The sequence below is a fragment of the Herpailurus yagouaroundi genome, unplaced genomic scaffold (assembly GCF_014898765.1).
Source record: "Herpailurus yagouaroundi ecotype Mexico unplaced genomic scaffold, PumYag 141, whole genome shotgun sequence".
Taxonomy (NCBI): domain Eukaryota; kingdom Metazoa; phylum Chordata; class Mammalia; order Carnivora; family Felidae; genus Herpailurus; species Herpailurus yagouaroundi.
The window spans coordinates 65,771,147-65,798,390 of NW_024412396.1; the positions used below are offsets into that span (position 1 = coordinate 65,771,147).

At 36.8% G+C, this 27,244-nt stretch overlaps 1 protein-coding gene across 23 annotated transcripts in view; it reads left to right on the plus strand.

The window, feature by feature from the left end:
- Nucleotides 1-27,244, plus strand: part of UNC79 (unc-79 subunit of NALCN channel complex) — a 280,616-nt gene that overhangs the window by 70,091 nt on the left and 183,281 nt on the right. For 22 of the 23 annotated variants that reach the window (XM_040478108.1, XM_040478092.1, XM_040478111.1 and 19 more), the window contains 3 exons: nt 6,302-6,394; nt 15,447-15,502; nt 16,180-16,309. The exons of the other annotated variant lie outside the window; for it this stretch is intronic. In XM_040478108.1, coding sequence (XP_040334042.1) covers nt 6,302-6,394; nt 15,447-15,502; nt 16,180-16,309 — 279 coding nt within the window. The remainder of the gene's footprint in view (nt 1-6,301; nt 6,395-15,446; nt 15,503-16,179; nt 16,310-27,244) is intronic. 23 annotated transcript variants of the gene reach the window in all.

Here is a 27,244-nt window from a genome sequence, read left to right on the forward strand (position 1 = left end):
GTTTTTTTTTTTTTTTTTTTTGTATTTGTTTCTTTGCAAAGACACACCCCAAAGAATGAGGGAATCGGGTTCCAGATTAATCACATGTAAAGGAATTGATGTGAGAATATGTGTCTGTTGCTTGCATCCATGTCGTTTCTGTCTTTGGAAGTTGTTTCGATGTCTAGAAATTGTGACTGAAATGAGAGAGGAGCATTTAACTTCTTCCAGAATGTTTTCATTTCAGGACGGAGATGTTAGGGGATTAAGGAGGCTGCATTTTCTGAGTATTTGATAAAATCTTCAAGACAAGACAGCTTTTATATCTTTGGTGTGGTGTTCACAAGGTCAAGATGTAAAATGTGGACAGTTTTTCAGGTGTTAAATGTTAGTGTCGTTAAGAACGTAGACTATGAAGCGCCAAGCTCTGAAGTGGATCTAATGAAGTATTACGGTTCTTCCCATGGAAGGGCTGTGCGTGTTTGTCAGTTACGCCCTCCCATCATTTTTGTCAATAAATCTAGTACTGTGGCTTTATTTTAAATCACTCCTTTTGAGATGCTGCAGAGAAAACTGCAATTTATTATAAAAATTTCATCTGACATAATCTTTTCTTTTTAACTCCTTCCACAAATAAGATATACTTCTTTTTATTCTAAATGTGTGCAATAGGCTCTGTTTTTTGTTTTAAAAAATATTAAAGGAGTACTAAGAATTGAAAAAGTCATTAGCATTTCACCATGGAAACCTCTTTTTTTTTGCAATAAAGGGTCTGTGATTTGTGGACCAACTTGAAATATGGATGTTGGGAAGATGATATGGATATTGGCAAAGAAGAGAAAAACTGATCCCAAATGAACATTAATTGATATAGGCTGTGTTATTTCAAAGATGATAATAAGACTGAGCGATGATATCGGTGAAAGACCCTTCTAGTGTATCTTGGTAGCCTAGACTTAAATTTCCTCAAAAAATCACTTACCCTTAGGAAAATAAAGGTTCATTTAGATCTTTGCACTTAAAAGCAATTGTGTGTGTGGGGGGGGCGCCTGGGTGGCGCAGTCGGTTAAGCGTCCGACTTCAGCCAGGTCACGATCTCGCGGTCCGTGAGTTCGAGCCCCGCGTCGGGCTCTGGGCTGGTGGCTCGGAGCCTGGAGCCTGTTTCCGATTCTGTGTCTCCCTCTCTCTCTGCCCCTCCCCCATTCATGCTCTGTCTCTCTCTGTCCCAAAAAGAAATAAAAACGTTGGGAAAAAAAAAAAAAAAGCAATTGTGTGGGTTAAGTGAGTATCTGGTTCCAGGCCATTAGCCCTGGATCATTTTTCTTCTACTACTATTACAGAGGATGCCTGTGATGCTTCTATGATCCTCCAAAAACCAATAAATATATATATTTAAAAAAAGACAGAACCCAACACCACATATTGATGACATTTAAATATTCTTCTAGATATAAAATTTGTCTTATTAACTAATGATTGTTTTTATAAAATAGGTCTTACTATTTTGTAAGAGCTTTATTGTTCAATTTGTGGAAATATGTTGGAATAGAAATCCAGAAGAGCTGAATTATGTAGTCTTTCGCTGATTGGCAAATCTCTTAACCTCATCAAACTTTAGTTTCCTTAGCTGTAAAATTGTGAATTATCATGATCTCCCCTGCCTGTACCCATGTTTGTTGTGAAGACCAGAAGATAACATACAGCAATGGCCTTTGAATATTGTGTCATGTGAAACAAATGTATAACAGACCAAATCCACAGTCATGTGACGGACATGTCAAATCCCATTGCAACTAATTCCAGTATACTGTACCAATTCACATGTTGTCCTAAAGTTTTATTATTTTAAACATAGCTTGGGAAAAGGGGCCAGCCTCTGGGGCTTGGGATTTTTCCCCCGCTAGAGTTTGTTGTATAGTAACAATAATGACCAGAATAGGTTTTGATCGCATAGAATCTGACAGAACACCTCTGCATTTTTTTTTTTTAAAGATTTTATTTTTCTAAAGTAATCTCTACATCCATCATGGGGCTTGAACTTACAGCTCTGAGGTCAAGAGTTGCATGCTCTACTGACTGAGCCAGTCAGGCAGTTCACCTCTGCATTGTTGATGGGCACTCTTGTCTCTATGATTTTCATTAATATAGCAGTCTACAAATATTGTAATGCTGCATGGACTTTTGGGTCATGATGTCGCAGTCTTCCCATTATGTTGAATTGATAGGCCCTTCTGAAGGCATAGGTATCTTATGCTCAAACCCTATCTCATGGAATACAAATACCTGTGATTACACAGAGATGCTTGTTAATTCAGGCAGTGCAGTCTGCCCAAGCACAGGAAACGGTTCTGTCGGATGGCACCAGAATGTGTTTCTTCTTCCCAGATGACTCTCCTACCTTTACCCCTTAAAAAATAATAAGGCAGTGGGGTTTATTTAAATATATTGTAATTCAGACCACTTCTTATCACCATCTCTCACCTGGACCAGTCCAGTAGTTTCTGAACCAGTCTCCCTGTTTCTACTCCTGGCAATCCTACAGTTGTTCTCTACCAAATAGCCAGAGCCATCCTCCAAACATGTAAATCAGACCATGTCACTTCCTTCATCACTTTCCATTACTCTGACAAATCAAATTCAATGTCCTTCCCTAGCCCACACGGCCCTCTGTGCTCTGGCCACTGCTGACCTTACTGTTTTATTACTGTCTCTTCTATGTTCACTACATGCTATCCACATTGGCCATTCTGCAGTTTCATAAAGGCACTAAGCTTTCCCGTGTCTCAGTAGCCCTTCTCCCAGATGGTCTTATGATTCTTCCTCACTCTCTTTAGGTCTCAGCTCAAGTGTCTCATCTTTCAACATGCCTTTCCTTACCCTCAAGCTAAATCAGGACGCTTCATCACTTTCTACCTATTCCCTTGCCCTGCTTTACATTTCTTCACAGGTACTTGTTTGCCTGTTCCTCTAGAACAGCTCTGTCTATAGAACTTTCTGCAATGATGGAAATGTTTAAAAAACCTCCATGCTGTCTAGTACACTAGCCACATATGGTAACTGAGTGCTTTAAATGTATCTAGTGAGACTGAAGAACTGAATTTTTAATTTAATTGAAGTTTAATTAATTTAAATAGCCACATGTGGCTAGTGGCTACCGTATTGGGTGGCAGAACTTGACCTTTTAAGCTCCATAAGGACAAAGGCTTACCTGTCTTGTTTACAACTGTGTCTCCAGGGGAAGAACAATGCCTGGGACATGGGAGCTATGGGAAGAATACTCTTTGAATTTTTAAATGAATTTTGAGTGAATAAGTCACTAGAACATTAGCTGTGATGTTAAGTGACCTGGGCTATCGTCCTAATAATTAAGTTGGTGATCCCATGCAAATAATCTGATTTCTCTTTATAAAATGGCCTTCCCCATATACTTCATTGTTTTTTGGGTGAGAATCATGTAAGAAAGCTGTATGGGATAGTACATTAGGAACTATAAGATGCAGGAACAGATTAAGCTCCTATGAGTTATGGCTCATAGAGGAAAGGTTAGAAATGGTTGTTCTGGTGGTGCTGGAGGATCAGGAAATAGGTCTTAAAACTTTTAATTGTATTTCTTGAGCACAATATTACATATAAAATTTTCTTATTTGGATTAATTCTCTTCTTCCTTCCACTGTATGTAGCTTTGGCTTTATACACCCGCATGGGGACAAGCTGCACATCTGTTTACATCATGTCTTTTTACCAAGATTCAATAAATGATGTGTGCCTGTGCATGTTTATTAATTAGAATTGTGGTAATTTTATTCAGTCTGTCAGAAGGCTATGCAATTGCAAGGCCCTGTCTGTTTATAGAGGTTCTGGAGCCAATTTCCTAGGGCTTGAACCAGGGGAACACTTTTGGCTTTGTGGTTGACCATACTTGACGGAGAGCACGGTTCTGTAGGGGTAAAAGGGACATGCAAAGGTCACAGAGCCATTTGGGCTAGTCTCCAAATAGACTTCACCTAAATCATCAAGACATTTTGGGCATCTCTCCCAGTTTTAAAGGCCTCCAGGCACAGGGATTCTCAGACTCCCTTAATAGTCATTTTATTTTATTTTTTTTTAGAAACATTTATTATTAAAAAGTTTCAGATGAATTTAAACAAAGGTGAAAACACTTGTCCCAGGAGGACCATATATAGATGTGTATACATATATAGATATAGATACAGATATAGATAATTATTTAAACGTATGTAATTATTTTTCCCCAAGTATGTCAGAGACTAGATTTTCCTGCCACCGCCCTGAACAAAGGGCACCGGGGCATACACTTCTTGCTCCCACATCTAGACACCTTACTGAGTGCTTCCTTTCTTATTTCCTGTCCCTCTAGTAATGCTTCTCCCACAAGGCTCAAGGGCCCCCTTGATCAGAGTCACATGATGTGCTTATTAAACTTGTACCTTTTCTGCTTCCAAACTGATGGAGTTAAACTCTAGATACGGGCCCCAAAGCTGAATTTTAACAAGCTCCCTGGATAAATCTGAGAGAAAATGCATCTTGTTCTTTCGTATTTGGCTCAAAGTTCTCTTCCCTTGATTAATCTCATTTGATTAATCAACTTTACCATCTAAGAGCATTGACATGATCTGCATAACTTTGTATAATTATTAGCACCCATTTATATTGCACAGCCAAACTAGTTCATCTACCTGAATATCACCGGCTTGGTGGGGGTAGCAGCATCCCGGCTGTGAGTGATTAATAAAAGCAAATTCGGGTAAATAGAACATAATGATAGATCCCTTTTCTTTATTTGTTTGCTTATGTCTGTAAAGCTGTTGTAAACCATCCATTGTGGTGCTCAAAGTCTTCCTTTTACTTAAAGAAAAGAATAGAATCATGTTAAAATTTTCTGTTTTCTCTATTACATGACAAATCTTGTAGTGTTTTAATGGTTCTTTTATCCATGTGTATGATTATAAGTTGCCTTATTCTTAATGCATGGAGTTGAGATACTATTTCCACGTATTGCACTTTAATGTAAAATAATAATAAAAATAAAATAAAGCAGATTTGTGGGTCAACTGATTTTTTTGTGGTTGCCCACATTAGTGGTTTTCTCTATTGTGTGGAGGAAACTGAGGGTTGACTGAGGGTGTCATACTCACTCTACACCGCTCTGCTCATGCTTTCTTGACGATCTGCCACAAACCTAACTATAAGGAGAGATTCCTCCTACCTACTTCTGCAATTATCCCTGAGAAAAGGAATTCATTTTATGTTTGAGTGCTTTTAAAGTTTCTTCTATGTGAGCCCTCTCTCAATTACTGGTTAGAATAATAAAGTACTCTTTGGAGACAGCAGCTCTGTGGAGTATTATCCCGAATGACCTCCATCAGTGCTAGTTTTGAATGCTTGTTGGAGTTCCCTGACGTACCACTAAAAAGGAGAGAGAGAGAAATGTAATATAGTGTTGGATGCATCGTAAACAAGCCACTTAAAGATGTCTTAAAAGCATTATGTAAGTGATTATCATGTGGAGACCATGGATACACAGCTACAAGATGAATTTTGAAAAAACCAGCTTGCTTTGTGACTGAATACTTGTGGCACAGGTTAAAATGTTCAGTGACAGTGTTATTCACAGATTCGAAAAATGCATTCTTTCAAACAACTCAGTTGGATATGAAGACGGTAAGCTCTGGAAAAGTAAAAAAGTGGTTCTCACGGTGATGAAGATGCTGCTGCTGAGTTACATGTAAAGGTTTGAATAAAATTGTTAAATGATATGTGAGAGCTGAAAATAATTTTTAAATTAGTAGACAATTTTTTTAATAATACGTGATTTGAAATTTGTGTAACTGAATTAATAAGGTCCCCATTATAAGTGGACTATTACTTCATTCGCATCTCTGAAAGGTGATACATTCAAGTTGAGTTCAAAATAAATAAACCTTTTATTTTTACTTTTATTGAGATAACCTTCAACATGCCTTTATATTTGGGCACATGAGGATCTTGTTTTTTCTTTCTTTTCCACCTAGATGTAAACATCTTGGGAGCAGAGATTGCATCTAAGTATATTTCTGATAAAGCCGTGACATCACGCTCTGGCACTCTTTCTTCTCCTTGGAGATTCTTACCAAATGTGTGCTATTGATGATGACAGATGTAATATTTGTATGCTAGGACAGAATTTGTGCTTTTATTTGTGCAAAATATCCACTGAATTGGTTCAGACTTTTAAACAAAGTTTCCTCTCAGCTATCATGCTGTATGACAAGAAGTATACATACAGACTAATTGTGTCTAATGAAAAGATTTTTTGTTTCAGTGGGTTCCTCAAGAAGAGAAGGCGTTCCTGCCCATGTTAATCTGTCTGCATCATCCATGCTAATGATTGCAATGCAATACACATCCAACCCAGGTAAGTGGCCTTTTGAATGGCTTGACTAATTTCAGAAACAGTTGTTAAACAAGATATGAAATAAGTAAGCTAGAAATTCTCATGTGGGAAGAGATTTTCTTTGTGGATAGACAACTGGGGATGTGTTACAAGACAGATTTTCGGGTTGAAATAAATTCACCTTGCCTGTTGCTATTAGCAGTAATCTTGCTGGCTGGTCATATTTTTTGAATGTTTGGGGCAATTTTAGAACACTGACTAGAAATTGAATGTAAGCATATAGGAATAAGTTAAATTAGAAACGTAAAAAATCATCTGCAATTCTAATGACTGAAGATAATTACTGTTAATACTTTGTGAATTTGCTACTCCAGTGCCACACGAGTATCCTTGAACATGAATTTTTTACTACATTTCCAATTATTTCCTTAGAACAAATTCATAAAAGAGGGATTAATAAGTTAAGGGACTTGAAACAATTTCAGTAGTCTCACTAACTACATAGCAGAGTACAGTAATCTGTCATTGAGTATTATCAAAGTTTGTATTCTGTCAGACAGATGAAGAAGAATATCTTGTTGTTTTGACTTGTATTTCCTCTCTTATGACTCATGTTGGACTGGTGTCATTTCCATTCATCTGTATAATTTGCTTTTCATTCATCAGTATAATTGCATATGAACTTTGGGAAACTGACCTGAAAAAGGGGCTGACTGTTGGCATCACATGCTATGATATGAACTCAATTTTAATTTTCATGTATTGTTTATATAGAAAGTAAACAAATTTGGTGGCACTGTTTTCAATCTTCTGCTTAATTACATAATAAATAATAATTACATTTTTGACGCAGGATGGGGGAAAAGTGTTTTATTTTATTTTTTAATTTATTGTTGTTTATTTTAAAAAGTGTTTAAACAATTTTTTTTAATGTTTATTTATTTTTGAGAAAAAGAGAGAGCATGAGCAAGGGAGGGGCAGAGAGAGGGAGACACAGAATTCGAAGCAGGCTCCAGACTCTGAGCTGTCATCACAGAGCCTGACACGGGGCTCGAACTCACAAACTGTGAGATCATGACCTGAGCCAAAGTCGGAGGCTCAACTGACTGAGCCACCCAGGTGCCCCTAGAATTGTGTGTGTGTGTGTTTAATGTTTATCTACTTTTGAGAGAGAGAGAAAGAGAGAGAGAGAGAGAGAGAGAGAGAGAGAGAGAGAAGTGGGCGGGGCAGAGAGAGGGAGACACTGAATCTGAAGCAGGCTCCAGGCTCTGAGCTGTCAGCACAGAGCCCGACATTGGGCTAGAAGTCACAAACTGTGAGCTTATGACCTGAGCTGAAGTCAGATGCTTAACAAACTGAGCCACCCAGGTGCCCCAAAAGTGTTTTATTTTGAAACCGTAATGCTTCTTCATTTGGAGTGTTACCCTTTAAATATGAAATGGCTTGTGATTATTATATGAGTAATTAAAATGTGTAGTTTTTTGGAAGTTCTATCTCCTGTCTCACTCTGGCTTGGAGGGCCCTCAAAATGTCATTTATATTTATTATATATTATTTTTTGAAAACACCCTTCATTTGGAGGGTGTAAGTTGAAATCTCATCCTGAGCCTTTGATCCTAATTTCTAAGTTGGGAGACAGTAGAGTAGGGGCCCTAAAATTATGAGGTTAGAGGTTTGCGGGTCATATCTGAGCTCACCAGCAAATTGCCAGTTAGTGTTAACCTTGAGCAAGTTTTTTAACCTCCCTAAGATCAAGTTTCTTCATTTCTAAAACAGGAATAGTAATTTCTGCAATGCCTTAAAATGTTGTGAGCATTTAATGAGTTAAGTATATGTAAAATGCTTACGTAGCATAGTGACAGACACCTTGTAAATGCTCAATAAAGAGCGACGCAAGTTGCTGCAATCTGCCATTTTCTTCCCGGAGTTGAGCGTTTCACTGGAAAACCACTATGATCTGGCTGCGTTACTTCTGTTATTCTCAAATCTGTATCTTGATCTATTCATGGGGAATGTTTATAGCCAGCTTTTCCATGCTAAAAATTACACTTGGGACTCAAAACTAGTCTTATGTTGTGGGAAACTGTTAAGAGTGAGGCGATATCCACCAGGGGGCTCTCAGGGACCAAGTGGTAGGGCGTCATTTTGTCATTTGAATTTTTATTGGGGAAGACAGCAAGTGGCAGCTTGGTCCTTGTAGCCCATTGTATATCAAGGATGAAGCATAGACCTGCTCAACTGATTGATTCCTTTGTTCACTGCTCTGAGCTAGACATTGTGAAAACCACCCAGAAATACAAGGTATGGTGCTTGCTGTAGACCTTAGGTCTAATTGGAAATATTAGGCATATTCACATAAATCATTAATTTACAATGTAAAGTAGAATGTAGAAAGTACAAAATGTGTACTATAGATAGTATTAATTCATCAGAGGGAGTGAACTCTATGGATTGGAATGATCAGGAAAGGCTTTGGGCCACTTGAGCAAAGTGTGGGTCTTAAAATATGGATAAAGTTTTGATTGAGAGGGTAAGTGGGACAATCTGGGAAGGCAAGCAGTTTAAACACAGGGACTCTCCAGGTGTGTTCATGGGACAGTCAGTGGACTACTGTGAACTGGGTTCATGTGACAGCCATATGGAGAAAGAGAAAGTGGTCTGGAACATCTGTACTTGTGAACTCATTGATGCCTTAATGACAAAATTCCAATTCTAGAGGGCTATTTATATTTTCAGTAAATAGTCACTGAATATCTAGTCCGTGCCAGACACTGGAGACACCATGGTTAGCAAAACAGAACTGACCTCTGCCCCTGCCTCATGGAACTTATATGGTAGTGGTGGGAGAAGACATTAATTAAGTAATTTTAAAAGCAAATATAAAGTTTCAGCTGTGATAAGCACTTTGAAAGATGCACTTTGTGCTATGAGACTCTATAAGAGGGGATTTTTCTTTTTTTTAATGTTTATTCTTGAGAAAGATAGGGAGAGAGAGACAGAGCACGAGTGGGGGAGGGGCAGAGAGAGAGGGAGACACAGAATCCCAAACAGGCTCCAGGCTCTGAGCTGTCAGCACAGAGCCCAACGTGGGGCTCGAACCCAGGAACCATGAGATCATGACCTGAGCCGAAGTCAGACGCTTAACCGACTGAGCCACCCACCCAGGCGCTCTGGGATTTCTGTTTTCATGAAGATGTCAGAGAGGGCTTCTCTGGGGAAGTAACCTTTGGTCTGAGGACTGAAGGATGCGTACGATTCACAAGGCCTACAAGGGGTAAGGGATTCAAATAGAAGAGTCTCATGTGTCAGAAGGAAGCCTGGTAAGCAGGTGGGCTGAGAGATTGGTACAGCTGGAGCTCAGTGTAAGGGCTGCCTTATGGAAGGTAATATCGTGGACATCTATGGGCCAGAACATGCAGCATATGTGGGCTCTGCTTGGGAGTCCTGTGTTTATCCTGAGTCTAATATGAAGGCTCTGGAGGACTTTGGGTAGTTGTACTTGTGTCACCCTGACTGCAGTTGAGAGTAGATTTTAAACTGAATCAGGGTGGCTCAGTCAGTTAAGTGTCTGACCTCAGCTCAGGTCATGCTCTCAAGTTCTGTGGGTTTGAGCCCTGTGTCGAGCTCTGCACTGACAGCTCAGACCCTGGAGCCTGCTTCGCATTCTGTGTCTCTCTCTCTCTCTCTCTGCCCCTCCCCAGGTTGTGCTCTCTCTCTCTCTCAATAATAAATAAACAAACAAACAAACAAATAAAAGAAAAAGGAACCAGAGTGGATGTAGATTGACTCTTGAGGAGCCCTTGCATTTGTCTTGGCATGTAAAAGTCAGGGGCAGTTGAGACCAAGAAAAGTAGTATTTAAAAAGTAAAATTGATAGGAGTTGGTGACATATTAGATATAGTGAATTTTTGGCTTGCATAACTGAATGCATGGTGGTTCTATTCATTGAGAAAGGAGACACTAGAAGACGAAAGCCAAGCTTCTGAGGGAAGCTCATGAGATCTGTTTTGGACATGTTGTGTTCAAGGTGTCTTTGAGATGTTGAAGAGGAGATGGTATGTCTTGGACTAATACAATGTTAAATGTCAATTATATCTCAATAAAACTGGAAAAAAACCCCATGCATAATCTCAGTAATAATTCCATATGACCAAAACACAACACTGCAAATAAATCAGCTTCCTCAACAAAAAAAAAAAAAAAAAAAAAAAAAAAAGAGGCATGGGAATGCAAACTGGTGCAACCACTCTGGAAAACAGTATGGAGGTTCCTCAAAAACTACAAACAGAACTACCCCACGACCCAGCAATTGCACTACTAGGCATTTATCCATGGGACACAGGTGTGCTGTTTCGAAGGGACACAGGCACCCCCAAGTTTATAGCAGTAGTATCAACAATAGTCAAAGTATGGAAAGAGCCCAAATGTCCATCGATGGATGAATGGATAAAGAAGATGTGGTATATCCATACAATGGAGTATTACTCGGCAATCAAAAAGAAGGAAATCTTGCCATTAGCAACCACGTGGGTGGAACTGGAGGCTATTATGCTAAGTGAAATTAGTCAGAGAAAGACAAAAATCATATGACTTCACTCATATGAGGACTTTAAGAGACAAAACAGATGAACATAAGGGAAGGGAAACAAAAATAATATAAAAACAGGGAGGGGGACAAAACAGAAGAGACTCATAAAGATGGAGAACAAACTGAGGGTTGCTGGAGGGGTAGTGGGAGGGAGGATGGGCTAAATGGGTAAGGGGCACTAAGGAATCTACTCCTGAAATCACTGTTGCACTAGATGCTAACAAATTTGGATGTAAATTTTAAAAAATAAAAAATAAAACAAGTTTTTAAAAAAAGTTAGTAATCACATAATTAACATAAAAAATTGAATATATTATTATAAAATTAAGATCAAAATTTTCAATTGTTTTAATGTATAAGGATATATAAATTACCATTTAAAATGTGAATTTTTTTAAATTTTTTTTAACATTTATTTATTTTTGAGACAGAGAGAGACAGAGCATGAATGGGGGAGGGGCAGAGAGAGAGGGAGACACAGAATCTGAAACAGGTCCCGGGCTCTGAGCTGTCAGCACAGAGCCCGACGCGGGGCTCGAACTCACAGACTGTGAGATCATGACCCGAGCTGAAGTCGGACGCTCAACTGACTGAGCCACCCAGGCGCCCCTAAAATGTGAATTTTTAAGATACTTTGAGCAGAACTCTTTTATAGGTCCTAATATATTGACAAATCAATAAATATTCCAAATATGTCAAAAAAAAAAAAAGAGGTAGTGGTAATTAGGAAGTTGAATTATGAGTCTGGAACTCAGTACAGAGCTCTAGGCTAGAGGTAATGAAACTTGAACCTACACATAAATGTTCAATGACCTTTATTGAATTGCATATAGATGGTAACTGAAGTTGTATATGAGTGTGAGATTGCTTAGGGGAGAGGAGAGCATAGAATGAAAAGTGGAGTGGGCTTATGATTGGGCTTTCAAGGACTCCAATAGATAAAGGTCTAGTAGAAAAGGATGAATTTGTCAAGGAGGCAGAGAGGCTGTATCTGTTAGGATGTGTTTTGAACTACAAGAACGTTTGTTGTTTACTTTGTTTACTTAGTAGGAAGTCTTACAGACAGCACCACAGTATCAGGGGACTGAGATGGCGTCTTTGTGTTTCTCTTGGACTTCTCATATTTGCAAGATGGCTGTCACAGTGGGACTTGTTATATTCTTGAATAATCACATCCACAGACAGGTAACAGGATCAGTCAGGGTAATTAGAGAAAGGTCTCCTGTTGTCCCTCTTTTATCACAGAGGAAAAATGTTTCAGAAGCCCCCAGTGGATTCTCTCTTAGGTCTAACTTGTCAGGGCTGAGTCACATGGCCATCTCTAGCTGCCAGGGGCTCTGGGAATGTGTCTTGCTTTGTAGTCTGTGCATTGGGAGACACACGAGGAAGAAAGGGTTGTTGATAGTGTTTGAGTAGCAACAGTAGTGTCAGCTACAGGTAATAAAAGAGGGTTAGTCATGAAATCAAGGGAAGAGAGGTTTTTATTTTTTTTATTTTTTTAAATGTTTATTTTTGAGAGAGAGCATGAACAGGGGAGGGGCAGAGAGAGAGGGGGACAGAGGATCTCAAGTGGGCTCTACCCTGACTGCAGAGAGCCTGATGCAGGGCTCGAACTCACTAATCGTGAGATCATGACCTGAGATGAAGTCGTATACTCAATGGATTGGGCTCAACCTTCCCAGGTGCCCTGGGAAGAGAGTATTTTGAAAAGGAGACAGCGGTCAGCACTACTGAGTGCTTCTGAAGGTCAAATAAGAGGCAGATTGAAGTATGTCCATTGAATTGAATGACACAGAGGCCACTGGTGACCAAAGTGGAACCTGGTTCAGTGTTGTGATAGGGTTGGACGACAGCTTCAGGAATATGCAAAACAGGTGTCTAACTAGGTGACAAGTAAACATAGGCAAGTAAACATAGGCAAATCAAAGAAGCTTGCTGTTGCATAGCTTCTAAGAATTCCTCAACAAGGTGAAATTGGTGACTGAATGATAAAAGACTACCATTCTAATCTATCAGTTACTTGCTATTTGTTTAACCTTGGGCAAGATAGGAAACTAAGCCTGTTTCCTAACTGCAACATGGTGGTTATGAGATAATATATATAAGACTTCTAAAACAATACCCAGCACATAATGAACCCTCAATAAATATGAGGCTTTATTACAATCCTATTGGGCAATTTTTTATCCTAAATAGTTCTTGATCTCATTGATATGTTTATATTATATAATTATTGTTGCTAGGGATTTTCCTTAATATTTCTTTTGTTAATAAGAGGAAGGATCTCAGTAAAAAGCTTGATAAAGTCAAGGGCTTACATGATTTTTGAAATGTATGAATACTATAAGGACATAAGTATTTTTTTATCTTATTAAAATTTTTTGTTATTATTAAAAAATTTATTATGGAGGTATAGCTGACATACAATTATATTAGTTTCAGGTGTACAACAAACATAGTGATTCAACAATTCTGTACATTACTCAGTGTTCACTGTGATAAATGTGGTTAACATCTGTCACCATACAATATTATTACAATATTGTTGACTGTATTCCCTCTGCTGTACTTTTCATCTCTATGACTTATTTATTTTATAACTGGAAGATTCTGCCTCTTAATCCCCTTCACCTATTTTGCCCATCCTTCACTCTTCTTCCCTCTGGCACCCATCAGTTTGTTCTCTGTATTTATGAGTCTGTTTCTGTTTGTTTGTTTTGATTTTTAGGTTCCACATATAAGTGAAATCATATGGTATTTGTCTTTCCTTGTCTGACTTATTTCACTTAGTGTAATATTCTCTGGTTCTGTCCATGTTTTCACAAATGACAAGATTACATTCTTTTTTATGGCTGAGTAATATTCCATTGTATATATTATATCCACATCTTTATCCATTCAGCTATTGATGGACATTTAGATTGCTGCCATATCTTGGCTTTTGTAAATACTGTTGCAATAAACATAGGGTTACATGTATCTTTTCAAATTAGTGTATTTGTTTTCTTTGGGTAAATACCCAGTAGTGGAATTACTGAATCATATGGTATTTTTCTGTTTTATTTTATTTTATTTTTTATTTTTTAAAATTTACATCCAAATTATTTAGCATATAGTGCAACAAGGATTTTAGGAGTAGATTCCTTAGCGCCCCTTACCCATTTAGCCCATCCCCCCTCCCACAACCCCTCCAGTGGTGTTTTCTATTTTTAATTTTTTGAGAACATCCATATTGTTTTCCACAAGAGTTGTACCAATTTACATTCCCATTAATGGTGCACAAAGGTTCCCTTTCCTCCATGTCCTTGCCAATACTTGTTATTACTTGTCTTAGTGATGCTAGCAATTCTAACAGGTGTGAGGGTTAGCTCTGGGGTTTTGATTTGCATTTCTCTGACAATGAGTGATGTTGAGCATCTTTCCATGTGTCTGTTGGCTATCTGTGTGTCTGTTCAGGTCCTCTGCCCATATTTTAATAAAATTATTTGTTTTTTTGGTGTTGAATTGTGTGAATTCTTTTTATGTTTTGAGTATTAGCCCCTTATCAGACATATTACTTGCAAATATCTTCTCCCATTTAGTAGGTCACCTTTTTGTTTTGTTGATGGTTTCCTTTAATGTGCAAAAGCTTTTTTTTTGGTGTAGGCCCATTTGTTAATTTTTGCTTTTGTTGTCCTTGCCTAAGGAGACAGATCCATAAATATGTTGCTAAGGCTGATGTCCAAGAGTTTACTGCCTATGTTTTCTTTTAGGAGTTTTATGGTTTTAGGTCTCACATTTATGTCTTTAATCCATTTTGAGTTTATTCTTATTTAATTTTAAAAAATTTTTAATGTTTATTTATTTTTGAGAGAGAGAGAGACATTGTGAGCCAAGAAGGGGCAGAGAGAGAGAGGGAGACACAGAATCCGAAGCAGGCTCCAGGCTCTAGCTGTCAGCACAGAGCCCGATGCAGGGCTCGAACCCACAAACCGTGAGGTCATGACCTGAGCCGGAGTCTGGTGCTTAACCAACTGAGCCACCCAGGTGCCCCATTTTGAGTTTATTCTCTTTTAAAAAAATACTTATTTGTATATTTTGAGAGAGAGAGAGCGGGCACACATGCGTGCACATGTGCACTCGTGCACACACACACACACACACACACACACACACACACACACATGAGTTGGGGAGGGGCAGAGAAAGAGGGAGAGAGAATCCTAAGTAGGCTCCTGATGGGGGGCTCGATCCCAAGAACCATGAGATCATGACCTGAGCTGAAATCAAAAGTTGGGTGCTCAACCGAGTCACCCAGGCTCCACCATTTTGAGTTTATTCTTATGTATCTGTAAGATAGTAATCCAATTTTATTCTTTTGGAAATAAGTAACTTCTAATTTAATGATTAGAGTGTAAAGTCATACTAATATATTTTATTATATCTCAAAGGATATTTTATCTAGTATTTACAATTCATGCTCAAATTATATTTTCTTCCTCACAGTGTATCATTGTCAATTATTGGAATGCCTCATGAAATATAAGCAAGAAGTCTGGAAAGTAAGTTTTGGGCCAAATTTAACTCATTGCCACAAACTTAATTTATATAATATAGTAAAAATTGTTTGCAAAACAAAAGTCAAATTTATTGGTGTCTTATTATTTTGGTGTGGCAGAACTTGGAGTTCTTTCCTCCCTGGTTAACTTACTATTTAAAGCAGAAATGTTACTTGACTAACACAGTAGCCTGACAGAAAAAGTAATTGAGTATCTCTTATTCTTATAATTTAGCAAATACTATATTACATGACAATTTTATTTAATTTGAAATGGTGCTCAAGAACCTGTCTTCTTTCAAATAGGAGATGTGAATTGTTATGAAATATGTTTTAGAAAACTATTTTTAAAATGCAGTGTTTGGGAAACTGGTTTATGCTATTCTAAAATCTTTCTTTAACGTTATCCTGGATAGAGAATTTGTTAAAAGACAGTGTAGTTTTGCCCATTACCTGGAGGGCGAATTAGGGAGGGCTTATTTACAGAACCAATAAATGAATAATAAAAAATAATGTTTTAATGTGATCTCGTCTGAGAAACAGACGTAGGTAATGAGATGTCAGGGAAATTAACCACCCAACCCTTCTATTGGAATTTTCACTGCTTTGGTAATATTAAGTGAGCTGTTTTTATTTTTATTTGATGATGCTAAGTGAAAATATGCTTCCTGTTTCCTTTAGGATCTTTTGTACGTGATTGCCTATGGGCCTTCACAAGTGAAACCTCCGGCTGTACAAATGTTGTTCCATTACTGGCCCAATTTAAAACCTCCTGGGGCAATAAGCGAATACAGGGGCTTGCAGTACACAGGTAAGATGAGAATAAGCTCTGGGATGCCCCATTTTAATTCTCTTCGGCCACATTTGCCTCACCTACTTATTATTATTATTTTTTTTAGTCTTGCTGGATTATATTTATGTGCCTTGAGACATTGTTATAAACCCTTTCTGAAACTAGGTGTTATAAAATCAATTAATGAAAATCAATTTCAAGAGCATTTATGACATTGCAGCAAATAGCCTAAGTCTTAGTCTCATTCGCTGCACACCTGGCGGGGGTGTTAACTATCCTTAAGCTGAATCAAAGGTGTGAGCAGTGAGTATTGCCGCTGGTTTGCCCACCATTTAGCAAAACCTCAGCTGGCTAATTCTGCCTGGAGAAGACTTGCACGTTTGACATTACCAGTTCACACACTAAATAAAAATTAAGTGACCGTGAGATCCTAGTTGGACAGGAAGAGTCAACAATTGGTGAATATTTGTGTAATAACCAAGAAGTAAACGTTGAATTTAAATGTAAAGATGTATATTTACCAAACAAACAAACAAACAAACAAACACCTTGAGTCCTATTGTTTATGCTTGTATATTATAGAATCAAAGAAGGAACCTATGCTTAATGGAGTTTCTGATGTCCCTGCCTGCTCTGTCCCCCACCTAGTTGTCTACATATTTTCATGAAAATAGGAGAAGTGGATATTTTGGCAAAGATAGCTTTTATTCAAGTTCTTGTGAGATTGTACACTGATCCTCTGAGAATCTCCTTCTTTCTTGGTGTTACTTGTCTTTCCCATGATGATTTGAGGTGATTCAAAGGGGATTTAACTTAATTCAGGTGTCTGATTTATGTTCCTGATGAAAGCCAAGTGTTAAGAGATGTTAAACACCTGTTTTTTGGGCTTTGATGGTCTCTGGTGGGCTTATTCTGAATTCAGAAAAAATAATATTGGCTTTAGTGGTAGCAATAATATTAATTAAAGCAATGAAGGTAAATAGTGAGTACCTTTTTAAAAAATGGAAATTGGTATCATTGGTGTTTTAAATCATGGATAGTAGAGAATATTTAAATATTGTTAAGTGGATAATTTGAATATAAAAAAAGGAAAAAATTTGGAAGCGCTAATAAAATACATGAAATGGCTGGAATATTCAACTTCTCAATATATCCCTGCAATAAGCGTGACATGATTTATGAATGGGGAACCAGTATCAAATGAAATTTATTTGATAAATATTTGAAGAGTAACTATTATGTGCCAGGCACTGTTTGCTGATGCCGTAAGAACCGATTCAGAACCAGACCCCATGGAGCTTAATGCAGTCTGGATATGGAAACTGATTCATTTCTTCAACAAATGTTTATAGGGTGTCGACAGGTGTTATTCTAGGCACCGAGTGGTAAAGTGATGAAAACAGACTAAAATCACTGTGTGTGGACATTTCAGTTTTCCGGGGGAAGACCAGGAAACTGCTTTACAGTGTAATAGGGGCTAAGGCAGAACAAATACAAAGAGCTATGGGAATATGCAGCAGGGGCCTCTGACGTCACCCTGAGGGTGGGCAAGTTTGGGGAGGGTTAAATTGTCATGTGTCATGTGTCACTCACATGTAAGCTGACACCTGAAAGATATGCACACTCTAGATGTCAAAGGGAGAAGGGATCATGAGTGGATAAAATGCAAATTTGAGGCAGGAGGAACACATGGGTTCAGACTTAGAGGCCAGAGATAGCATGATCCTATTTAGGAAACAGAAAGGGTTATGTGCAGCCAGACAATGGAGTGACAGGAGGAGAGCAGCTAGAGATAAGCAGAAAGGCTGGCAGGGCCTGTGAAGGAGTTGGGATTTTATCCTAACAGCAAAAGGAAACCACTGACAGGTTTTAAACGGAGAAGCCGCATGATGAGATTCGCCTGTTCAGAGCATCCCAGAAGCCTGGCAGGCTGACAGCAGCTTCCGTTTACCCCTGTGACCCTACCTGCTAGGAAGAGCCAGTCAACCATGTCTCCCCAGAATAGCTCAGTCTGTGTCTGCTGAGATCAGAGCTGCTGTTTCATCTTTTCTTGGCCGATCTGAACAAGATGCCTGTGTCTACCGGCATCCATTCTTCAGTCCATTGCTGTGATTGAACTTCCGTCCACCTTCATTCTTTCAAGTGTGTCATTGTGTGCCTGCTACCTGCCAGGCACTGTCCAAGGCCCTGGGGTAGTGACTCTCTTGGAACCCCCATCCTAGTTGACCATGGCATTCTATGCAGGAAACAAGAGATCATGGTAAAAAAATGAATCATTCTGCTCCATGTATTACTATTGATCTAGCAATGGCTGTTTGTCAGACATTGTTCTAGCTGCTTCTGTCTCACTTAATACTTTCACCTTATCCTGACTGAACACAGTTATGGACCAGCATTATATTGGGTTTTACAGACATTTTCTCAATTAATCCTCACAAAAATCTTGGGATGTAGGTTTTCTTATTTAAACATTATAGTTGACAAATGAGACACAGAGTTTGAGTAACATCCCTAAATTCACACAGAGAATAAGGGAGCACAGCTTGAATCTGGACTTACATTATGTTCATTGAAAACCCACATTTTTCTGTTCTAACAGTGTGACATCACTTCTTTGAATTCAGTTCTTTAATTAAACTTTAACAGGAGCATTAGAAATTTTCTATAACAGGGGCGCCTGGGTGGCTCAGTCGGTTGAGCGTCGTACTTCAGCTCAGGTCATGATCTCGTGGTTTGTGAGTTCGAGCCCCGCATGTGTGCTGACAGCTCAGAGCCTGGAGCCAGCTTCGGATTCTGTGTCTCCCTCTCCCCCTGCTCATGCTCTGTCTCTCTCTGTCTCTCAATAATAAATAAACATTAAAAAATTTTTTTTTAAATAAAAAAAAGAAATTTTCTACAACATCTGTCACAATGAAAGATGCACTGAAGGGTATCATCAGTATTTAGTTGTTATCTGACTTTACATATACATTATTCTTAATAATAAAAGTTATATGGATACAGAATTTCATGGGCTTGGAAACTCAAATATGAAATACTTTCTTAGGGACCAGAAGCTTTTGTATGCTTTCTGAGTGATTTATTTCTTTTTTAAAAAGTAAAATTAATTTTTTAAAAGGAAACATTGCTCTTAGAAAAATGATAGAACTATATAAGAAAGAAAAAAGAATACTACTACCCAGAGATGACCAGTGTTAACATTTTGGTGTATTTCTCTCTAGTTTTTTGATATGTATTTTATTTTATTTTTTTTTAATTTTTTTCAACATTTATTTATTTTTTTGGGGGGGACAGAGAGAAACAGAGCATGAACGGGGGAGGGGCAGAGAGAGAGGGAGACACAGGATCGGAAACAGGCTCCAGGCTCTGAGCCATCAGTCCAGAGCCTGATGCGGGGCTCGAACTCACGGACTGCGAGATCGTGACCTGGCTGAAGTCGGACGCTTAACCGATTGCGCCACCCAGGCGCCCCTTTTGATATGTATTTTAAAACGAAATAGACCTCATATTGTATATAATTATACAAGGTTTCCCTCCCAAGCTTTCATTAGGACATTTTTAAGATCAGAAAAGTTCAAAGAATAACACTATGAACATATCTATAGCCACCTAAATTTAATGCATGTTAGTAATTAGCCATTATTTTAACTTTATATATGTGTATATAAATTATTTGTTGTTTTTTAAGCATAGTAACATAGAAATAATTACAGCTGATGTGAAAATCAAATAGTGAGGATTTGGCAAGATGCAATGTTTGCCTCTTTTGGGCTTATTACTATTTATCAACAACAAAAACTCCTTCAATTAGTTTGCTCATCGAATATGAGTCTTAAAGATGCAAAAATTACAAGAAGTTTCTTGGCAATGGAAATAGCCATTCTGTTGTCCTATAACACTCTGCTTCTGTGGGGGAGAAAGAAATTATTGAGTCTTTTGTTTTTGTATGTGTGTGACAGTGTCTCAACTGGTAAATAATTTAGGTCAGCACTGGTTGTTGTGTGGTTTCCCGCTGAACTATGGAACAAAAGATGTAGCACAAGATCTACATTTCCAAGACAGTTTGTTGCCGAAGTGATAAAAATGAACTGAGAATAAGTACTACAAGGTTAGACTTTGGGCTAGGCTACCAGATATCTAACCTTACCTTAGTACAGTTGGATTCTTGAGTTGTATACAAGTAGAAGAAAGTCTACCAGTACTTTTATGTCATAATTTCTCCATTATTGACTTCTTATTTATCTTTTTGTTATTTTATCTCCACAAATTTAAAAAAGTATTTTAAACCTTTTGTATTTGTACTTTATACTCATATGGAAAAACACAGATTTTAGGTGTATGGGGAACATCTTCCACCATGTTTACCACCATGATTACCTCCTCCTTCTACCCCAAAGGTAACCACTAAGTTGACCTCCAACATCCAAGATTAGTTTTGCCTATTTCTGAATTGTATATAAATGGAATCATACATTATTTGTGTGTGTGTGTCTGTGTGTATGTGCATGTGATTTGTCTATGGGTTGAGCATAACTGTGTTTTGTTCGTTTTTATTGCTACATATATTCTACAAAATTAATGTACTACAGTGTATGTATTGATTTTACTATTAATGGATATTTGGGTTGTTCCAACTTTTTGGCTATTACAAGTAATGCTGCTCTGAACATTCTTCTATGTATCTTTTGGTGTGTGCATGCACACATTTCTGTTAGATATATGCCCATGGTGGGATTGCTGGATCAAAGGGTGTGCACATATGTAATTTTTACATCTCCCCCCCCCCAGCATATATCTAATTTTAATGGATGATGGCAAACAGTTTTCCAAAAAGGGTTGTACTAAACTATATTCCTAGTACCAGTATATGAGAGTTATTTTTGTCTATATTCCACATTTGGGGCAATACTTGATTTGTTTCCAAAATTTTACCTTTTACATTTAGATGTGTCTGAAATTAATTTTTCTGTATGGTGTGAGGTAATGGTCAATTTTTTCCTCTGTGGATAGTCAGTGGACTCAACATCATTTATTGAAAAGATTGACCTCTTCTTACTGCTTGGTACATTTTTATCATAAATCAAGTGTTTATTTAAGGATGGTTCTCTGGGGTCTTTATTTAGTTTAATTAGTATATTTTTCTTTTCCCCAAAGCCACACTGAATTAATGTAGTTTAATAATAAAACTTTATATCTTTCAGTGCAAGTCTTTCTACCTTGTTATTATTTTTCTCTTTCTTGTCTCCCCCTGATTTCTCTTCTTCCTGTTCTTTCTCCTTCTCCTTATTTTCTTCTTCCTACTTCAAAGTTATTCCTAGCTATTTGCTAAGTTAAAGAGTTAAGTTAAACACACACAAACACAACTGAACTACTAGGATTTTGACAGACATTTCCTGGAATCTATAGATCAATATGGGGAACTAACTTCTTTATAGTATTAAATCTTCCAATCCATGCGCATAGCATATCTCATTTATTTAGACTTTCTTTAGTTTCCTTCAATGCTGTTTTAAAGTTTTCTGTGTAGGTGGTTTACCTATATCTCATGTAGTGTGTTCCTAGGTATTTATTTTTTTGATGTTATTGTCAGTGATACATCTTTGAAAAATTAAACTTTCTAACTCTTTGTTGCTAGTATGTAGACATGCAGGTAATTCTTGTATATTGATTTTGTATCCAGAAAACTTGCAAAATCACTTTTTAATTCTAATAATTTATTTGCAGTTAAAAAAATTCTGTGTGTGCAATTATGTTACTGCTAAATAATAGCAATTTAATGTCTCCTTTTCGATCCTTAAGTCTTTTATGTCTGTTGACTTATTGCACTGGCTGAAACCTCCTTTGCTATGCTGAGTTTTAAGTTCATGGTTTCTTCTTTGACCCATGGGTCATATAGAAGGATGATGATTGATTTCTAAACATATGGGGATTTTCCTTGTGAAATTTTGTATTGATTTATAGTTAGATTCCTCTGTGGCCAGACAACATACTTTGTATTATTTCATTTCTTTAACACTTTTTACACTTTCTTTAGGGTTGAGCCTATGGTTATTTTGTAATGTTCTGTATACTTGAAAAACATCTCTTGTATTTGGTAGTTGTTTGCTACTGTGTTCTATATATGTCAAATAAATAAAATTTGTTAATTGTGTAGTTTAAAACTTCTATATCCTTATTGCATCTTTTCTTCTATTGGTTACCAAGGGTAGAATTTTAAAATCTCCTACTATGACTGTGGATTTGTGTATTCCTCCTTGTAGTTCTGCCGATATGTGCATTATTGGGTGCTTACAAATTTAGAATGCAATATTTATTTTTTTTCCAACGTTTATTTATTCTTGAGAAACTGAGAGAGACAGAATGTGAGTGGGGAGGGACAGAGAGAGAGGGAGACACAGAATCCAAAGCAGGCTCCAGGCTCTGAGCTGTCACCACAGAGCCTGACATGGGCTTGAACTCACAGACTGTAAGATCATGACCTGAGCTGAAATCAGATGCTTAATTGACTGAAGCACTGAGACTCCCCAAGAATGCAATATTTTCTAGTGAATTAAAACTTATATCATTATGAAATGTATGTCTTATCTCTAGCAATGCTTATTTGTGTTAAAATCTACTTTGTCTTAGACTAATATAACGATACCAGCTTTCATGAATATAGCTGTACCAGCTTTCATGAGTGTTTGCATAATATAACTTTCCACCCTTTTATTTTCAACCATTTTACATTCTTATATTTCATATGTGTCTTCTGAGCAGCATAGAGGTCTATATTTTAAAGTCAATTTTCATGATTTTTGCCTTTGTTTGGAGCACCTAGTCCATATATATACAATATAATTACTGACATATTTCATTTTAAATTCATGATTTTTCTGTTTGCTTTCCATTTCTCCTGCCTTTTCTGTTTCCTTTTTTTCTCTCCCTTTTGCCTCTTTTGCACTGATTGAGTATATTTAAGTATTCTGTCTTTGTCTTATTGAATTATTCAATCTTCTGTAGTCTTTTAATTATTACCCTAGAGATTATACCATGCATTCTTGACATATCAGTGTCTAGTATAAAATAGTACTTTTACCGTTTCCTGTAAAATGACAAATGATTTTAACTTTTTTTTTAGCCCTTCCAAACTTCCATGCTATATTCTCTATTTTTTATAATTTTACAACATGTAATTATTATTGGTCCTTGCAGCCAATATTCATTTGATTTTCTTTTTTCTGGCTCCCCCCGCCCCTTTTGATATTTCTAAGCTCCCATCTGGGATTCACTTATTTTTCCTTAATAATACGTTTTTATATTTCCTTTAGTGCCCTTCTACTGGGGATAAATTTTCTCAGCGTTTGTTTGAAAACATCTTTATTTTGCCTTTATTTTTTAAAGCTATTTTCTTAGTATATAGAATTCTATAACAGTGATTTTCTTTTCATACTTTGAAGATATTTCATGATCTTCTCATGTTCATTGTTTCTATTGAGAAGTCAGCTGTCATTGTTGCTCTTTTGAAGGTAAATTGCCTTTTGTATTTTGCATTTTTTCTATTTTGTTGAAATTTAAAAAATATCTTTTCCCAGTTTTATTGAGAAATAATTGACATACATCAATGTAAGAGTTCAAGGCATACAGCATGATGGTTTCATTTACATATATTGCTATTATTACAGTAGCTTCAGCTAACCTCCATCATCTCATATAGATATAAGGAAAAGAAAAGAAAAGAAAAGAAAAGAGAAAAAAAAGAAAAATATTCTCCTTGTATTGGGAACTCTTAGGATTCACTCTCTTAACAACTTTCCTACATATCATCTGGCAGTGTTAACTGTATTCATCATGTTTTACATCACATCCCTACTACTTATGTGTCTTATGACTGAAAATTTGTACTTTTTGACCACCTTCCTCTAATTCCTCCTCCCCACCCCACCTCTGGTAACCATGTCTGATCTCTTTTTCTCTTTTTCTATGATCCCACATATAAGTGAGATCATACAGTATTTGTCTTTCTCTGTCTGACCTATTTCACTTAACATAATGCCTTCAAAGTCCATCCATGTTATTGCAAATGATAGGATTTCCTCATTTTTAATGGGCTAAATAATATTCCATTGTGTGTGTATATCACAACTTTACTCATTCATCTATTGGTGTGCACTTAAGTTATTTCCATGTCTTGGCTATTGTAAATAATGCTGCTCTTTTACATTCATGCAGATATCTTTTTGAGTTAGTGTTGTTATTTCCTTTGGATATATTCCCAGAGGTAGACTTGCTGGATCATATGATAGATTTATTTTTAATTTTGGGGGGATACTCCATATTGTTTTCCTTAGTGGTTGTACCAGTTTACAATTTGACCAACAGTGCAAGGAATCCCTTTTCCTCTACATCCATGTTAACATTTATTATCTCTTGCCTGTGTGATCATGGCCATTCTAACAGGCATGAGATGATACCTCACTGTGGAATTTGCATTTCCCCAGTGACTAGTGATGTTGAGCATCCTTTCATGTGCCTGTTGGCCTTTTGTATATCTGCTTTTAAAAAATGTCTATTCAGCTATTCAAGTCCTTTGTACATTTTTTAAATTGGGTTATTGTATAGATTCTTTATGTATTTTAGATTCTAATCCCTTATCAGATATATGGTTTGCAAATATTTTTTTTCCATTCCGGAGGTTGTCTTTTCACTTTATTGTTTCTTTTGCTGTACAGAAGCTTTTTAGTTTGAGGTAGTTTGATTTTGTTGCTTATGCTTTAGGTGTCATATCCAAAAAATCATTACCAAGACCCATGTTAAGGAGCTTTATTCCTATGTTTCCTTCTAGGAGTTTCATGGTTTCAGGTCTTACATTTAACTCCTTAATCTATTTTGAGTTAACATTTGTGAGTAGTATAAGATTGTGGTTCAGTTTCATTCTTTTATATATGAATGTCAAATTATACCAGCACCATTTTATTGAAGAAATTGTCTTTGTCCATTGAAGTATTCTTGACTCCCTTGTCAAATATTAGTTGGCTGTATACGTTTCAGTTTATCTCCTGGCTTTTGATTCAGTTTCATTGGTTTATTTGTCTGTTTCTATGCGGTACCATACTGTTTTGATTACTATAGCTTTATAATATAGTTTGAAATCAGGGAGTGTGTTGCCTCCTATTTTGTTCTCCTTTCTTAGGCTTTCTTTGTCTATTTGGGGTCTTCTGTGGTTCCATATATATTTTGGGAGTGTTTTTTCTACTTCTGTAGAAAATGCCATTGGAATCTTGATAGGGGTTGCATTGAATCTATAGATAGCTTTTGGTAGTAGTGATAGTTTAATAATTATTCCTCCAATCCATGGACATGCAATACCTTTCTATTTGTGTCTTTGGTTTCTTTAATTATTGTCTTATAGTTTTCTGTTTAGAGATTTTTCACCTCTCTGGTTAAATTTATTCCTAATAATGTTATTGTTTTTGATGCTATTGTAAATGGGATCAGTTTTTTAAATTTCTTTTTCAGAAAGTTCATTGTTAATGTATAGAAATGTTACTTATTTTTATATGTTAATTTTTGTATCCTGCAACCTTATTGAATTCATTGGTTAGATATAGCAGATTTTTGGTTGAGTCTTTAGGATTTTCTATATAAAAATCATGCCACCTGCAAATAGGGATAATTTTACTTCTTCCTTTCCAATTCTGATACCTTTTATTTCCTTTTCTTGCCTGATTGCTCTAGCTAGGATTTCTAGTACTATGTTGAATAGGAGTGGTGAGAATGGGCACCCTGTCTTGGTCCTGATCTTAGGGGAAAGGTTTTCAACCTCTGATTGCTGAGTATGTTGTTAACTGTTGGGCTTGTCACATATGGCCTTTAGTATATTGAGATGTTTCTGGCATGTAGTTTAAGACTTTTTATCATGAATAGATGTTAAATTTTGTCGAGGGCTTTTTATGTGTCTATTGAAATGATCATATGATTCTTTTCTTTCATTTTATTAAGTGATGTATCACATTAATTGATTTGCATATGTTGAGTGATCCTTGTATCCCAGGGATAAATCCTACTTGATCATGGTAAATGATACTTTTATTAGCTACTGAATTTGGTTTGCTAGTATTTGCTAGTATTGCTGACAATTTTTGCTTCTATATTATTCAGGGATATTGGCCTATAGTTTTCTTTTCTAATAGTGTCTTTTCTGGTTTTGGCATCAGGATAATACTGGCCTCATAAAATGAGTTTGGGAATGTTCTGTCCTCTTTGATTTTTTTTGGAAGTGTTTGAGAAAGATTGGTGTTTTCTTCTTTAAATGTTTGGGAAAAGTCATCAGTGAAGCCATTTGTTTCTGGGCTTTTGTTCATTGGGCAATTTTTGATTACTAATTCAATCTCCTTACTAATAGTCTATTCAGATTTTTTATTTCTTTTTGATCCAGTCTTGGTAAGTTGTATGTTTCTAAAAACTTTTCCATTTCTTCTAGGTTGTCCAGTTTGTTGACATACAGTTGTTCACAGTAGCCTCTCACGATCCTTTGTATTTCTGGGGTATCAGTTATAATGTCTCTTTTTTCATTTAAAATTTTGTTGATTGGGGTCTTCTCTCCTTTTTCCTTGGTTAGTCTAGTTAAGGATTTGCCAGTTTTGTTTATCTTTTCAAAGAACCAACTCTTAGTTTGGTTAATCTTTTCTATTGTTTTTCTGTTCTTTATTTCACTTATTTTTGCTCTACTCTTAATTATTTCCTTTCTTCTGCTGACTTGGGGCTCAGTATTTTTTCTTTTTTTAGTGGGGTTAGGTTTTTTATTTGTGATTTTTCTTGCTTCTTAATGTAGGCATTTATTACTGTGAACTTCCCTTTTAAAACTGCTTTTACCACATCTCATAGGTTATGTTTCCATTTGTGTCTCAGGAAACTTTTATTTCCCCTTTAATTTCTTCTGTGACCCATTGGTTGTTCAAGAGAGTGTTGTTT